The sequence below is a fragment of the Littorina saxatilis genome, linkage group LG12 (assembly GCF_037325665.1).
Source record: "Littorina saxatilis isolate snail1 linkage group LG12, US_GU_Lsax_2.0, whole genome shotgun sequence".
NCBI classification, from domain to species: Eukaryota; Metazoa; Mollusca; class Gastropoda; order Littorinimorpha; family Littorinidae; genus Littorina; species Littorina saxatilis.
In genome coordinates, this window is record NC_090256.1 from 41,154,201 (window position 1) to 41,172,126 (window position 17,926).

At 42.9% G+C, this 17,926-nt stretch overlaps 1 protein-coding gene across 1 annotated transcript in view; it reads left to right on the plus strand.

Moving 5' to 3' along the window:
* The window catches only part of LOC138981954 (kinesin-like protein KIF28P), a 45,660-nt gene extending 30,233 nt beyond the window's left edge, over positions 1–15,427 (plus strand). The window contains exons 16-23 of the mRNA XM_070355138.1: positions 9–146; positions 1,958–2,182; positions 3,324–3,392; positions 3,904–4,026; positions 11,231–11,431; positions 11,854–11,916; positions 13,550–13,606; positions 14,310–15,427. Of these exons, the coding sequence (XP_070211239.1) occupies positions 9–146; positions 1,958–2,182; positions 3,324–3,392; positions 3,904–4,026; positions 11,231–11,431; positions 11,854–11,916; positions 13,550–13,606; positions 14,310–14,447 (1,014 nt within the window). The 3' untranslated portion in view covers positions 14,448–15,427. The remainder of the gene's footprint in view (positions 1–8; positions 147–1,957; positions 2,183–3,323; positions 3,393–3,903; positions 4,027–11,230; positions 11,432–11,853; positions 11,917–13,549; positions 13,607–14,309) is intronic.
* Positions 15,428–17,926: the final 2,499 nt, after the last annotated feature.

A 17,926-nucleotide genomic window follows, 5' to 3' on the forward strand; every position in this document is an offset into this window, starting at 1 on the left:
TGTGCCAGGTGATGGTGAAGATGAAGAACCTGGAGAACGGCAACGAGTTTTTGCTGGACCGCAATAAGTTCATCAACCGCAAGTACCTTATGCAGGAGATGTACCAGAACTTCATGGAGGGCGACAAGGACTGGGACGTTCCAAAGGTAACCCAACATTCCTCCATTTCCATTGAGCCATGAAACCCAAAACTATATTCCTGAAACAAGGAAGGGTTGTTTCTGGATTATTTTATTCAAACTACACATCATTACAAAAGGTGACAAGGTAACCCAACATTCCTCCATTTCCATTGAGCCATGAAACCCAAAACTATATTCCTGAAACAATTAGGAAGGGTTGTTTCTGGAACATTGTATTCAAAATACATTACTAAAGGTGACAAGGACAGGGACGTTCCCAAGGTAACCCACTATTCACCCATTTTAGTTTAAAGATCTGCTTCTTGTCTTGTCTTCCTCTTCTTCGGTCATGGGCTGAAAGTCCCATCGCTACAACGTGTATGACAGTTTTTTCCCGGCCATTTGGGCAGCCATACGTCGCTTTCGGTGGATTCTTGTCTTGTAATTCAGAGTTGAAACCCAAACAGGCTGCCTGCCTACATTCCACAGTGAGGTCTGTAAAACAAGGAAGGGTTGTTTGTGGAACATTTAATTCTTCTTCTTCTTCTGCGTTCGTGGGCTGAAACTCCCATGTACACTCGTGTTTTTTGCACGAGTGGAAATTTACGTGTATGACCGTTTTTTACCCCGCCATTTAGGCAGCCATACGCCGTTTTCGGAGGAAGCATGCTGGGTATTTTCGTGTTTCTATAACCCACCGAACTCTGACATGGATTACTGGATCTTTTTCGTGCGCACTTTGTCTTGTGCTTGCATGTACACACGGGGGTGTTCGGACACCGAGGAGTGTCTGCACACAAAGTTGACTCTGAGAAATAAATCTCTCGCCGAACGTGGGGACGAACTCACGCTGACAGCGGCCAACTGGATACAAATCCAGCGCGCTACCGACTGAGCTACATCCCCGCCCGAACATTTAATTCAAAATGCATTACAAAAGGGGACAGGTTTTCCAACATTCCGCAAAATGTTAATTCAGTGATGAAACCCTTACTGCCTACATTCCCCAAAAGGGTTTGTGGAACATACAATTCAAATTACATTACAAAAGGGGACAAGGGCTGGGATGTTCACGTAGTCCAATATTCTGCAATTTTAATTCAGTGATCAAATCCTTACAAGCAGACTGCCTCCATCCCGAAGTCAAATCTCTAAAAGAAGAAAGGGTTGTTTGTGGAATGTTTAATTCATGATACAATATCATGCCTGTTAACCCATACATGATGGTTCTTATATGAGTTTAACCAAAACTGTTCTCAACTGTGATATCATCTACCACATAACTGCATGACTTGATGGAAGCTAAAGCAAAAGAGACCTTCCCTAATGATATAACTGCATGACTTGATGGAAGCTAAAGCAAAAGAGACCTTCCCTAATGATATGCTATACCAATACCTGCACAGCTTAGCGGTGATTTTACACGAGATTTTCTATTGCTGGTATGACAAAGTCTCCTTAGACAAACTACATTCTTGAAATTCTTTGTCAGTCCCTGGCAAACAAGCAGAAGAAGTGAAAGAACTTTTATGTGACGTCATTATTTGCATTACAACGCGTTTTCAAACTATGTTCGGCTTCCAACATCAGAGATTTTCTGTTGAAAGAGAGGGTCAAAAACAAACGTCATGGGTGTATTTTTTAATCGTTATCACATCTGTTTAACCTTCTTTGCAGGAAAAAGCCCCCCCCCCACCTCCTTTTCGCTGCATATCTGTCTCGTTTAAATATAGAGTTTATGGTCGCTGACTGCTCCCTCTAAACTCACACGTCAAAAAGAGACGTCTTGGGTGTATTTTTTAATCGGTATCATATCTTTTTAAACTTTTATGCAGGAAAAAGATCCATTCTGGGAGCCTGCCTCTACCACGGACGTGCAGATTGGCTCGGTGCACGTGTTCCTGCAGTCCCTGGCCTACCAGATTGAGCTTCAGGAGAACCTGGCCATCACTGACTTCAAGGGCAACGATCAAGGTCACCTCAACGTGGAGATCATGCCCTGCGACACCAAGGGGAAGGACCTGCCTGAAGACGTCTACGTGGATGACCCAAAAGAATTGGTGAGTAATAAGTGTAGTGTGACAGGGTGACATAGTAGTCTCCCTTCACAGCAGACTCTGCAGAGTTGTCTGCCGGCGAAAAGCACGGGCTATTTATAGTAGCTTGACGCTTCTTCTACGTCGCCTGCTAGACACCCGTTAATTGTTGAGCTCTGTTTGTGATAGGGTCTGCCTGCTGCTGTCTCAGTGAATGCTTTTGGAAACCTATGTGTACCCTTGGCAGTTTTATAAGGCTATCAACGTAGCTCTAAATCTCAACCCTGTTTGACCTACTTTGCCTCCAAAGGTGATCATTGCGCTTCGTGCACAGCTCGGTTACAGTAGGATAGAGGTTGCTTGTCATTGTTTGTGCTGTTTTTTTCGCTACGGCAATAGACAATGTATCTATTGAACATTGGAATTTCCTTCTTTGAGCCATGTGACGTCAGAGTCCGATAAAAACACTTATTTTGGTGGCTAGTCCAGACTACAAAAGAGTGCATAATTGTGTGCATTCAATTGTAAAAAGTAAAGAAATTCCAACTAAACTTAATTAATACATAAACGTTATTTGTATTCTTGACCAAAATATGACATTTTACACAGATCTCGACAGTCATTGTTCACCCTGACCGCTGGTGCGGTTTCGGAGGAACACTGTAAAATGTCATATTTTGGTCAAAAATAGAAATAACATATACCGGTAATGTTCGTCAGTAGCTCTATCAGTTTTGTATAGGTTGTGAAAAAGTGAATACTCTTGCTTTTATTGATTCTTACTTTCCTAGGACACATTATTTGCCAGTCATAAGCCTGGGGTGTGTCTGAAACAGGTGAAGGTGCGGGTGGAAAGTTTGCCTCATAAAATGCAAGAGTATTCACTCTTTTGCAACGCATGCAAACCCAACAGAGTTATTTCAGGAATTCGTCCATTGCTGTATTGCAACTCTAGTTAGCAGAATGGTTTAGCAGCTGCATTGTGAGACTGTTTTGGATGTTGTTGTTGTTGTTGTTATAGTTGTTGTTGTTGTTATAGTTGTTGTTGTTGTTGTTGTTGTTGTTATAGTTGTTGTTGTTGTTGTTGTTCTTGATTTCATGCTTTTTTCATCTCTGATTAATTCCTTGCTTGATTATAAAGTGTTTTTTGTTTGTTCGTTTTCAGCTTGGTAAACCATTGAATTTCAAAGTGAAAGTGGTGAATGCCAGGGGCCTGCCAGGCAACATGAAGAAGGTAAACAACGTGCATCACACATTCATGCAGACTTACGTCCACAACAAGCGTGCACACATGCACTCCTTCTCTCTTCCTCTTTCGTTTTCTCTGTCTGTCTGTCTCGGTCTGTCTGTCTGTCTGTGTCTGTCTGTCTCTCCTCCTCTCTCCCTCTCTCCCCCCTCTCTCTCTCTCTCTATCTCACTCTCTCTCTTTGTCACTCTCCCTCTTCCCCCCCTCCCTCTCTCTCTCCCACTCACTCTCTTTTCCCCCTCTCTCTCTCTCTCTCTCACTCACTCACACACACACACACACACACACACACACACACACACACACACACACACACACACACACACAAATGTGTGCGCACACATTTGCATGTCATTTCAGTAAATTAACACACACACACACACACACACACACACACACACACACACACACACACACACACACACACACACATGCACACGCACACACAGATACACACTGCAAATGGATTAAAGCCTTGTTCATTATTTCTTCTTGACAGACCTACGCAACTTTCAAGTTTTACGTGGACGATAAAGCCACAAAGACTGGTGCTGTGCCAGATACCATCAACCCCGACTACAAATTTGAAAAGAAATGCTCTTACCCATCAGTCACACAAGGAGTGAGTATCTTAACTTATCCAAGCAAAGAGCCGCACCAAAAGAAACAAGTCACGTAAGGCGAAAATACAACATTTAGTCAAGCTCAGTCGAACTCACAGAATGAAACTGAACGCAAAGCATTTTTTCCGCAAGACCGTACACTCGTAGCATCGTCTGTCCACCGCTCGTGGCAAAGGCAGTGAAGTTAACAATACAGAAAAGCGCGGTAGCGGTTGCGCTGAGGAGGATAGCCCGCTTTTCTATATCTCTATTCTTTTTAACTCTGTGAACGTGTTTTTAATCCAAACATATCATATTGTCACAGGTCAGTTTTCGTCAGCCTGTTTCTTTCTGCGTGCGCCTTCCAAAGGAAGTTTATGGAAGGAAAACACGCCGCCTTTTCGTATTAGCTAAAGAAACAGGTACTGCCTTGACTTTACTTTCCTTCACTCTTTCCCATGCTCTCGAAGTAGCGGAGAAAGGTTAACATTGGTTTACATAATTTAATACATGGATAGTGTTAATACAATTCTTGCAATGCAGCACACATTAATCAGGTTAGTCTATCTTTTTGCTAAATATCAATATCGTACTAAATGTATCACACACTGTTCAAGCTAGTTCATGTTACTTGAATCACACTCTGATCAAATGTCTATTACTGCTGGATTTCAATTCTGTCATGGTAATCTAACGTGACTCCGCCGCTGCAAACGTTCTTCGGAATTTTCCCTTGGAGGACATCAAAACAAAAGGAATACACATAATGTTTATGAAGTTTTGACTTAGCTCGATGTCATTGAAAAGGTACTCGAGATGACGTGCAGCACTTGACTGGTCTTGAAGACCGCGCTCCTGGTTTAGGTCATCACTCTTCTTCTCAAGACACCATCATCAAGTTAATAGCAGTAGTAGTCTGGTTACATCTCTCTCCACAATTACGGCAACATGAGGAAAGGAAGATGAATGAATCAATTGGACCGTGGGTTCCTGAAACAGATCAAAGGGCCATATGTGTTACCTACACAGCCTGTCTAAAAAACTTGGTTTGTTCATATTTTATTATCGTTCTCATTCTATTACTGTGTTTCGGAAAATGGGGATTTGGCAACAGCGCACATTCAAACGTACACAACTTGACAACAACACAATGTACATGACTGACACGATACACTCATCTCCGCCCAGATCCCGTGGAATGATTGTCGATGTAATAATCACAGTCACTTACCTTCAAAGAAGGGGAACGGCTTTTCTTCCAAGCGTTCTTCGTTCCGTGGACTTGCGGAAAACGACCCTCTCGTGAAACGATTTTAGTTTACGTCAGTACACTTGGATACGTCACATGAATACGTCACTTGGCTACGTCGTGTAATGCGCGAGTAGTCTCGGTTGCCTATTCTATTCTTGACAGGTTCGCGCCTCATAATAATAATTCATGACAGCCCCTTTCTTGAGAATGAATTTCCCAAATTTAGTCACAATATGAAGCGCGACTTAAATAATCTGCTCCATGGTTGTCACAACCCGGTATTTCTTACCTCCTTTCTTCTTCACAAAAACGATTGGAGCATTGTACGGTGAGTTTGCCGGTTCAATGACCCCGAGCTTCAACATCTCGTCGATCTCGTCTTCGACCGTTTTCACCATCGCATGAGGTACGAGTCTCGGTTGAACAAACACCGGTTTCTTCTCTGTAAGTTCGATTCTGCACTTCTCCAACTTGGTAGTAATCGGTACATCAGTCAGATTCTTGGAGAATGCACTACAGATCGCTTTCGCCTCTTTTGTTCTTTCTCTACTCAATTCTTTACAGAAGTTCACGCTTGTGACATCTTCTGTACGAGTAGTTTCCAGCAGAGGAATCATCTTCTGAGCGTCTATTCGGAAGATATCATCGTTCATCGTATCATCTTCCTCGATGACTACGGCGATGTGTTCTTCTGCTTCTTCTTTTTTTTCGTCAATTCTGTTTCTGAGGTCGACAACGTATTCTGCTGACGTCTTCTGTTCACCTTCGACCGATTCATCAGTCCATGCACGACGCAGAACCTGCATGGGACCTCTGATGGTCTTGCCATACCGCATTTCAAAGGGTGAGAACCCCAGACTGTCTTGAGGTGCTTTCTTGGTTCTGCCTTTTGGCGCTGTTCTTTGGCATGTGTCACACGAGAGACAGTAACGTTTTATGTCTCCGACCAAACCTGGCCACCAGAACTCACACCTGATTCTATCAGTGGTTTTCTTCTGCCCGAGATGACCTGTCATCGGGTGGTCGTGCCCAAAAGAAAGCACTTTGCTTCTCATTTCTTTGGGAACAACGACTTTACTAGATTCACTCCCGGTTTTGTCGAGGGTTGTCCTGTACAAGATTTCTTTCTTGTATACATATTTCACACCGTGGAATGATTCTCCTGAAACAGCCATTTGGCGTACTTTTGCCAGTGTTTCATCATCATTCTGAGCCTTCTTGAGATCTTGCGGGGAATACATCTTGTGTGTATTTCTGTCATCATGACTAGTTCCCGGCACAGGTTTCTCATTCCGTTTTTTTTTTCTCTTCTCTTGCTTCCGTGTACTGACCGCCGCGTTGGTCTCACCTTGATACCAACTCGGGTCACGTACTGGAAACAAAGGGGTCTTCCTCTTGTTCTGGCCTACACCATACCATTTTCCTATGAGGACAGGATAAATGGGATCTTCGAGTATGACCACTTCGGTTTTGGCATCAAAATACGGACAGTCAATGTGGGCCACAGCCGTGGGACACAATTTCCGTGTTTTCTTCTCTGCGAGCGTAGTTTCTTTTTTCTTTGCCAAGTACCTTTCTTCAGGTATAAGGTCGGCCCTGACCATAATACCTGAGCACCCGGAATCGCGTAATGCTTTTACGATTCGGCCGTCTAATTTGATGAACACTTCCTCTTTGAAATCCTTCTTTTTGCACGACTTGCACAGCTTGTCAAGATGTACGGGGATTTCTTGTCCATCAAATTCATTTCGAACATGAACTGCGTGAACGCTTTCTCCCTTATTGGGACAAAATCGCGACAGGTGCCCTTTGCCCTTGCAAAAAAAACAACAGCCTGTGGCTTTCAGTCTTTGTTTTTCATCATCGCTCACGTATTTATGTTCTTTCTGTGACGATTTCTCTTTCGCGTCACTTTCGACGACGTTCGAACCTTTCGTGTTCGAAAACGCGCTGCCGCTAGAATGGTTTTGGTGAGATTGCCGTGGCCTGATGTTCGAACGTGATTGTTCGTACTCCGTGGCAATTTCGCCCATTTCTTTCGCAGACTTCGGTTTCCGATCAAGTACGTGCAACATCACTTCGGTAGGGAAGGTGTTCTCTAATTGTTCTCTGAGAACTAGATCCTTCAGATCTGCCACATGTTCATCGCACTTGGCTAACTCGATCCATTTATCGAGGATGCGCTCAAGTTTGGTGACATGTTCTTTGTACGTGTCAGATGGGTTTCGCTTCAGCTGACGGAATTTCTTCCGATATTGATCTGCTGTCAGTTGAAATCCATCATACAACGCATTCTTCAAAGTGTTGTAGTTGCGCGCGTCTTCGAAACTGAGTTTTGCATAAATGGTTCTCGCCTTTCCTTTCAGGAAATACACCATTCTCGTAGCTTTGCGTTCGTCGTCGAGGTGACAGTCGGTTGCATAATGTTCAAATTGTGCAAACCAACTCTCGATGTCGTCTTTGTCGTCAAGAAAAGGGATTTTTGGGATAAAGTCGTCATCCCCACGACGCCTCGACGCGTTATTGTTGGCGTTGTCTCGGCGTGCTTCCGTTTGTATCCTCAACTGTTCTAGCTGAAACGCGCGATCGGCTTCTCGTTCACGTGCGCGTTCGAGAACTTCACGTTCACGTTCGAGAACTTCACGTTCACGTTCACGTTCCTCTCGTGCGCGTTCTTCACGTTCACGTTCGCGTTCGTGAGCTTCTCGTTCCTCTCGTGCGCGTTCTTCAGCTACAAACTCACGCAAGTCTTTGCCTTCGAGTCCTAACTCTCGTCCTATCGCCAAGAGTTCGCGAGTCCACTCTAATCCGGATTTTACAGGGTGGATCGGACCTGCACGTTCATTACTCGCAGCGGATACATAAGTCGTTACACGCGCGCCTAACGTCTGAGAATCATTATCGCTCGATTCTCCTTGGGTGTTGACATATGTGTCACCACCTTCAACATCTGAGACTACTGCCTCGGCCGTATTCTGGTTCTGCGGGTCAGCGTTCATTTTTGCTATATGCGCCCTAGTACTCGGGTGTTTGGATGTTTGCATATCCTTTACGTTAACTCACACACAGATATTCACTGAATCAAACTGCAAATACGTGATGCTCGGTTGAAAAACCGATTTGACTAAACTGCTTTTCACACACTATTTACTAGAGAGAGAAAACTCTCCCACTATAGAATGAAGTGTTACTTTAGTGAAGCTCACTTTGCTACTTGAATTCATGAACGTTCAACGTTACCTCAGTAAACGTTACGTGTCCCAATGACACGATTTCTCTGAACCATTCTAATATCCTTTTACAACCACGGATACCTAACACTAGAATTTATGGTTCTTCTGGTATATGTCAAACAATATACCGTTCTATCGAGTGAACTTCATTTTAATATCTCATCGGCGCTCCATCAACGTGGACCTTTCGCCTATATTAATATCAACTCGATTCTATCGCACAGTAAGTCGAAATAAGATTCTTCAATTATCTACTGCTGTATAGACAATAATCTAATTTTCCTAACCCTTACTCTTGGCGTTGTGAAGTGTGACTGTCTGCAGAATCAACTTCACTTCCACGGTCCTTCTGGACGAAGATGAGTGCTATCCCTCGTATATAACCCAATTCGCCCACCAACCTCCCACGGCGACCAACAATATTATAATTTTGTCGACTAAGGGACACAGGATGGCCTGACAGGGTGTTAGTCCACTGTCTTCTGTTATAGCCTTTTGTTTAGCACAGCCAAATAGGGGGAACTAAACTACTATAACATTAGTGCTTTACGTGAATTATTATAGTGACGTCAAAGCCTTGCGTCACTCTTCATTTGGATTATTCCCGTGTGCTGAAGCACACACGTCAGACTCTGTTATCGTTAAATGATGAACTAACTATAAACATGAATAAATACAAAAGTTGATTTATACGATGATGAACATGAACGGACTAACACACAAACGAAAAACGAATAGGGAATTTGTTTGAAGAAAATTTGTTTGGGGAAGCCAAATTGAAATTACGAGTTACAAAATCCCGGACGAAGCCCCCATATGTCACAGGTCAGTTTTCGTCAGCCTGTTTCTTTCTGCGTGCGCCTTCCAAAGGAAGTTTATGGAAGGAAAACACGCCGCCTTTTCGTATTAGCTAAAGAAACAGGTACTGCCTTGACTTTACTTTCCTTCACTCTTTCCCATGCTCTCGAAGTAGCGGAGAAAGGTTAACATTGGTTTACATAATTTAATACATGGATAGTGTTAATACAATTCTTGCAATGCAGCACACATTAATCAGGTTAGTCTATCTTTTTGCTAAATATCAATATCGTACTAAATGTATCACACACTGTTCAAGCTAGTTCATGTTACTTGAATCACACTCTGATCAAATGTCTATTACTGCTGGATTTCAATTCTGTCATGGTAATCTAACGTGACTCCGCCGCTGCAAACGTTCTTCGGAATTTTCCCTTGGAGGACATCAAAACAAAAGGAATACACATAATGTTTATGAAGTTTTGACTTAGCTCGATGTCATTGAAAAGGTACTCGAGATGACGTGCAGCACTTGACTGGTCTTGAAGACCGCGCTCCTGGTTTAGGTCATCACTCTTCTTCTCAAGACACCATCATCAAGTTAATAGCAGTAGTAGTCTGGTTACATCTCTCTCCACAATTACGGCAACATGAGGAAAGGAAGATGAATGAATCAATTGGACCGTGGGTTCCTGAAACAGATCAAAGGGCCATATGTGTTACCTACACAGCCTGTCTAAAAGACTTGGTTTGTTCATATTTTATTATCGTTCTCATTCTATTACTGTGTTTCGGAAAATGGGGATTTGGCAACAGCGCACATTCAAACGTACACAACTTGACAACAACACAATGTACATGACTGACACGATACACTCATCTCCGCCCAGATCCCGTGGAACGATTGTCGATGTAATAATCACAGTCACTTACCTTCAAAGAAGGGGAACGGCTTTTCTTCCAAGCGTTCTTCGTTCCGTGGACTTGCGGAAAACGACCCTCTCGTGAAACGATTTTAGTTTACGTCAGTACACTTGGATACGTCACATGAATACGTCACTTGGATACGTCGTGTAATGCGCGAGTAGTCTCGGTTGCCTATTCTATTCTTGACAGGTTCGCGCCTCATAATAATAATTCATGACACATATCTATATGTTTTTGGAATCAGGAACCGACAAGGAATAAGATGAAATTGTTTTTAGATTGATTTCGGAAATTTAATTTTAATCATAATTTTTATATTTTTAATTTTCAGAGCTTGTTTTTAATCCGAATTTAACATGATTATATATTTTTGGAATCAGAAAATGATGAAGAATACGATAAACGTAATTTTGGATCGTTTTATAAAAAAATAATATTAATTACAATTTTCAGATTTTTAATGACCAAAGTCATTAATTAAATGTTAAGCCGCCAAGTTGAAATGCCTTCGTCGAAGATTGCTTTGCCAAAATTTCAATCAATTTTATTGAAAAATGAGGGTGTGACTTTTACAAAATGCCGGATATGACGTCATCAAAGGTATTTATCGAAAAAATGAAAAATAACATCTGGGGATATCATACCCAGGAACTCTCATGAAAAATTTCATACAGATCGGTCGTAGTTTACTCTGAATCGCTCTACACACACTCACACACACACATGCACAGACACACACATACACACACATACACCACGACCCTCGTCTCGATTCCCCCCTCTATGTAAAAACATTTAGTCAAAACTTGACTAAATGGAAAAAGAATATGGTACAGGAAAATTGACTCCTGAAAGAAAATGTAATTTTAGCATACTTGTGGTGTGTTTTCGAGCAAATCGTGCCATGTGCATCTAGATCTTACAGTGGATTCCCAGATTCTTCAGATTCGTCAAATTCGTCAGAAACTCAGTCAGATCCATAGTATGCCCTCAACCCTTTATTACTTTTGACAGTTGCTGGACTACCTGACCAACGAGTCGCTGGTGATCGAGGTGTGGGGGACACAGAAGGAGGAGGGCTTCAAGTCGGGGGCAGCAGCTGCAGGGGACAAAAACAAGCTGACCACCAAGGACCTCTTGTCCAGGGAACGGTCAAACCTGGGTGCGGCTGGAGCTGCTGGCGCCGGTACTGCTGCTGCTGCTGCTTCCAAGACGGTAAATACGCTGCAGTGACATATGATTTTGTTTTATTCATTTTATTTTATACTCTCGATTGGCCTGATGGCTTGATGGATAAGACGCCGGCCTCCTATGCGAAAGGTTGAGGGTTCGTGTACACACAAACAAAAGACCCAACACACACGGAAAAGATCCTGTAATCCATGTCAGAGTTTGGTGGGTTGTACAAACACGAAAATACCAAGTAGGCATCCCCCGAAACACACACACGCATGCACGCACACACGCACGCACGCACGCACGCACACACTCACACACACACACACACACACAGACACACACACACACACACACACACACAGACACACACACACACACACACACACACACATGTGCGCGCGTGAAAAAAAAGTGTATTTTTATGCTGCAACTGAACATTTTGTCAATCTTGCGTGCAGGACACCAATAAAGCCAAAGGAGACAATGCTGCGGCAGCTAAACAGGAAGAGGCAGCAGTTTTGGTGAGTGGGCTTTCTTCTTTCTTATAATCATTGTATATAGCTATTCTGATGAACACGTGGGGGAATTCGGGGGCTGTGATTGGATGGTCTCTTCCGATCATCAAAGCATAATGCTACGGAAGTCGGCCATTTTACTCAATATCCAAAAGCATATTGTCAATAACAAAGACGCATGGTTCCGGTTTACCCGTCTGTACCACACGATGTTTCAATCGACAACAACATACACTGACAACTTGAAATTCTTCTCGGGAATGTTTTTCAGCTTTACAAATGTCGATAGCATACCCTTTTCTGCTAACTTCCCGATGAAACAGGACTAAACCAATTATTTTCTGTCCCTAAACACCACAAAATGCCCAAAGTCGAAAGATGTAGTACAAACAGGGGAGTAAAACGGAACAGCCGTTTTTGTGTGCCTGTGTGAGCTCAGTTGCCGACTAACACAAACTCAGTTTCGCATTCGGCTTTTCTTATCTCGTAACTCCACACTAAATACCCCACTTCCCCCCTTAGGTATTGATGTACAACCCATGGCACTAACATTCATGTAGTCGTTTATAACTTAGGTTGAAAAGTTCGCTTCATGACGAGACAAGTATAAATGCCATTCACCCAAACTGAAAACTTCTTGCCGTCTGCTCGCGTTGTACGGATTAGCTGTTCTCTTCTCCTCCCCTTTTTGCATCCTAGTTCTTCAGTTGTTTCTAGTTCTCCGTTGATGTTGTGTTTTGGTCTTCTTCATAAGTAGTCTTGTTCAAAATGAAAAAAACTCAAACTTCTTTTTGTTGTATACGAATGAACTAATAAAAAGCTGTTTAACAGCTGTGTTGTCAAATCGAGTTTTTTTTCCAAAGTCAGTGTGGCGCCTGCGCAAAACTAATGCGCATAAGAAATGGCGTCTGCTATCAAAACCTGAGATCAACGCATCGACTCAAAAACTGTCATTTTGTAAGTTTGGAACAACAAATCAAGGTCAGAACAGCTATATAATCGCTATTGTGTTTTCAGCGTAGCAATAGGGTCCGATATTTAGACTCGAACAAGTATAATGCGACTCGTCTTTGACTCGTCGCATTATACTTGTCTCGTCTAAATATCGGACCCTATTGCTACGCTGAAAACACAATAGCTGGTAATAATGCTCTTCTTGTATCATATTATCATGTAACTCTCTTTGAGTAAATATACAGAAACCTCAGCCCTCTGTCATTCCTTCAAGTAACATTGGAAGCCCCCTGGTAAGTCCTCAGAAATTTAAAAATCTGTGAAAATCTTGAGAAAAAAAAAAGGTAGCATTAAAATGGAGGTAAATGTACAGAGACTATAAACAGAAAAGTTCAGAAATCAAGGCCTTAAATATGGGGGAGCAGGGTCTTAAATCAGGGGGTCTTTTGGGGGGTTGCCTCTGTATTCATTTGCTTTTTATCATGCTCACCTTATTAATATATTGATGTCTAACACTCTCGACGGAGATATACAGAAAACTCGGTCCTGGGTTATTTGGTTAAGTTATTCATGATAGTGGTCTCCATAGTATACAGAACTTGTAAGTGTGTATTGTTAAGAAAACTTTAGCTTTGTTTTCATGAACGAGAGACACATGTTTGATTCCTTTTACTTTTTTTTCCAGACAAAACTCTACGGTCTCATTGATGCAGCAAAAGCAAAGAAAATGACAGCAGTGCCCGTATGTATTATAATGTGTGTGTGTGTGTGTGTGTGTGTGTGTGTGTGTGTGTGTGTGTGTGTGTGTGCTGTGTGCATGTGTGTGTGTGTGTGTGTGTGTGTGTTTGTCTGTGTGTGTGTGTGTGTGTCTGTCTGTGTGTGTGTCTCTGTGTCTGTGTGTGTGTGTGTGTGTGTGTGTGTGCGTGTGTCTGTGTGTGTGTGTCTGTGTCTGTGTGTGTGCATTAATATTGCAAGGATGACACTGCAATCGCCAGTAATACACCTGCAGGAAATTATTATTATTTAAAACATAAGTGTAGGTCCAAACTGACTGCTGCAATTTCCCGTGGGAATACTCCATTGAAACATTCAGAAGTGTAAATTTAAAAAAAATCAGACCTGGCAAGTAGAATGGACAAATTTCTGAAATAACTCTGTCAGGTTTGTATAGGTTGTGAAAGAGTGAATACTCTTGCTTTTAGTGAGGCAAGCTTTCTGCACATGCTCTTTGTCCGCATGAGTTTCAGACACACCCCTCGCCAGTGACTGACATTTAATGTTATGTGGGAAAGTTTGACTCACTTAAGTAAGAGTATTCACTCTTTCACAACCCACACAAACCTGACAGAGTTATTTCCGCACTTGTCTATTGATAACAGGTGTTGCCTTATTAGACGTAATTACTTTTTGCAATAAGTTTTCTTGCTTTCTTTTTTCTTTGACAGATTGCTGACATAGAAGCATCACTGTACAAACATTACCCCCACTCTCCAGCTGTGCGCAAACCCTCTACTGCCGCTCCTGCCAATGACAAGAACAAAGGGAAGAAGGACACCACTTCACGCGCCTGTGTTTTGCAATAAGCTGCATGATATCCCTTCTTGTACCTGTGTTTTGTAATCTGCAGGATGCCGCTTCATGTGCCTGTGTTTTGCAATAATCAGCAGGATACCACTTCATGTACCTGTGGTTTTTGTAATCTGCAGGATGCCGCTTCATGTATCTGTGTTTTGCAATAATCAGCAGGATACCACTTCATGTGCCTGTGTTTTGCATTAATCGGCAGGATACCACTTCATGTGCCTGTGTTTTGCAACAATCTACAGGAAACTGCTACAGTGGAACCCCCCTTTTAAGACCTTCAAAAAATCGAAGATAATCAGGTCTGTAAAGGGATCTAGCCTTAAAAACGGAGGTAAATTTACAGAGGCCATGAACAGAGCATCTGAGAAAGGAGGGTCTTAAAAAGTCTTAAATTAAACACGTCACAGCCAATCCGGCCTCTCCCATCATGCAACAGAAAAAGGGGCGGGGCTTAGCAAAAATAGCACAACGCGTGGCACGCGATGTAAACACGAACAGGCCAGATGGAAGGAGAAAGTGGCTTTCTGTCTGTGCGAGCAGCATTTTTTCTTTTAACAGCTCCTTCAGAGTTTTTCACATTTCGTTTCTGAATATTTGTGATATCTTGCATATTGATTGCGTATCTTGTTTATATTTACAATACAATTGAACTTTCACACAGAGAACCTTTGTGTCAAAGAAATCAGTCACACAGAGAAAAACAGAATAACAATGTCAAGGCTGTAGATGTCAGGCTAGTCAAACGGACAAAATGAAACTTAGTCTTGGTTGCTGTAACTCAGTCACCGCTTATGGTACTTTCGCTGATACAGTAGTCCCTTCCATTTCCGGCCCTTTCGTGGGCGTGAACCTACCCGGAGCGGCCAGCTTTCCCATGACTAATGAGTTTTCCTTCTATAATTGACTCTTAATGGCCGTTAACCTGTCTGACGCGGTCAACGGTCACTGATTTTTGCCCTAAGGTGCCCCTCTTACTCGACAGGAGCGGCCACTTAATGGCCACTTGTCACTTTCGCGGGCGAGCGCCTGTGGTGTGGTGTGTGTGTGTGTGTGTGTGTGTGTGTGTGTGTGTGTGTGTGTGTGTGTGTGTTGTGTGCACAGACGGCACAGCACGAGCAGACGACATGAATACTTACGCATGCGCAAACTGTAAATACAGACATGCGCATACATGTACATTTACGGCAGTCACTTCCGGATCGATCACAGCTGATGTGAGTTTGAAACACTTGTTTATCTGACACTCAAATACATATATAATAATCCAAACAACACACATAGAAACATACGAAACAATAGCTTAGCCAGGACGATCGAGTTAAACACGCAAATAATTAAGATGTATAAACGAAAGCAAAACTAACAGAGACAATGAATCGGCGGCTCGTGGATGATCGCTTTCTTTTCTTCATGAAAACTTGATCGTGTTTTGGGGGTTTTTTTGGAGGAGGAGGGGGCCTGTAATGAACGGCCACCTGATATTTGCGGTCACCTTTGCAATGACTAATGGGTGACCGGATATGGCAGGTACTACTGTATTGCAGAAAAACAACACAGAATGAGCCAAAACCGCTAACAATAAACAAGTTTAGTACGTCACAACGTCAATGAACAGAATTCTCGAGTCAATTTTTGCATCAGACTCTGACTAAGTGAGTGGGGCAAGCGTCAAACACCACTAAAATGAGGAGGGAAATCTTGGCGCATTTTTTTGGCGGAATACTTGAACAGACCAATCATTTTCAAACTGACCAAGGACAAAAACAGGCTTGTGAACAGAATGGTGAGAGGGGAGGGTACCTCGAAATGTGTGGGTGATGATTTCACAGCACCAGTCCATTGCTGCAGTCTTAGTATAGTAGCTCCACCGACCACTGTCCCCTCCCCCCTCCCCCCCTCCCGTTCGTTCCCCCTTTCAACCCCCTACCACCTTGGAATAAACTGCAGAAGACCATTTGCATATCCTGGATTCTTCCATTTGTGTTGCCAGGGGCGACCCAAGATCCGAGTCCCGTTGTTTCCCATGTATTAGAACAAACCGAGTTTAGATTTCCCCTTCCTGTTTTCAAAGTAAACTTGGCCATCCTGTGAGGCACTGTCAGGGACAGTAATTATAGTTAGCGGGACCATGTAGACGAAGTCAACGGTGATGATCTGCGTAGTGTATACGCATACTTTGGGACAAGGTCTGTTATTCCACCCAGCGAGAGCCTCTAACACAATCAGTGTTGTCGACAGATGCAGGCAGGAAGACCTCAGTGTTTCACATTCCAACATCCGACGGTGATAGTAACTTAGTAAGGGCTAGGCTGCGGTCTGTAAGCTGTTTTGCACTGACATCTCTTTCTGTCTATGGAAATAAATGGCGAAATTTGATTTAACACTTCTCAACATTAACAGTGACCAGGAGAACGCAATAAGGAGACTATTTACTGAGAATCAGTGGCCATGTGACCTCGATACAGAGGCTGTCTCTCGTGTGCATGATGTAGTACCGTTAGGGTGCAGACGTGGTTATCTGATCCTGGAGGCGATGGTGAAACCGGAGACACGGGTCCTAGTGCAGGGCTCTCCTCTGGGGTAGGCCAGTGTGCCTTTTGTTTTTGCAGCCCGTGTGTGACAAATCATCGCCAGAGGTGGCTAGGTACAGGCCAATTGCCACACCGCAGGAATTTCGGCGTTAAAAAAGTACTCTACAAGAAGTATTGATCCATGCTAAACCGACGCGGTGCTTGGAATTGTGCATTGTACTTGGTGAAAAAGACGTCTTGCTTACATCAAGACAATGCAACACGGGTAAACATTAACCGAGAAATGATGCCCAACTGTGTGCTCAAACTAGTGAGAGAGCTTTATCCCAACCCCACAGGAATACCCTATCAAGGCCACAACTGGTGGTAAAGGTTAGTTGCATTTCTTTCTTCATATCCGATGTAACAAATACACATGCACCTGAGACAGCATGCTCTGGAACCAAATTGCCGCATGCCACGTGTTTTGCTATTTTTGGAACGCATGGTGTAAATCTGTGACGTCGGAGAGTGTTGACTCCGCCCTTTTCTTTGAACAAGATCCCCATTGAAATGTTTCTTTACAAATATCTTCTTTATTATGGAGAATTAACCTTATCTAAGCGCATAGGGCAGTAAATGTGTGAAAACCAGCTGTGTGAACAAAAAATCTGACACCGTAACTCATGCTTAACCGAGATATTAAAGAAAATGTAGGAACAGTATTTGTCCTTTGCCTGCAAGAGGTTTGAAATGATTTGCCAACGCAGAAGGTCAGGCTCCTTATATACTCCTGCCGGGCCTTTAAGTGGTCTTAAAAAGGGGGTTCTATTGTAACAGAAAAATCTTCTGAGGGATTTTTTGGTTGTTTGTTGTGGGTTTACTAACATACAGTTTTCTCTGATTCTAACAAAACTGGTGATGGACATCGCTGTTTTTTGCTCAAGTGATTTGTAAAGGGTTTTGTA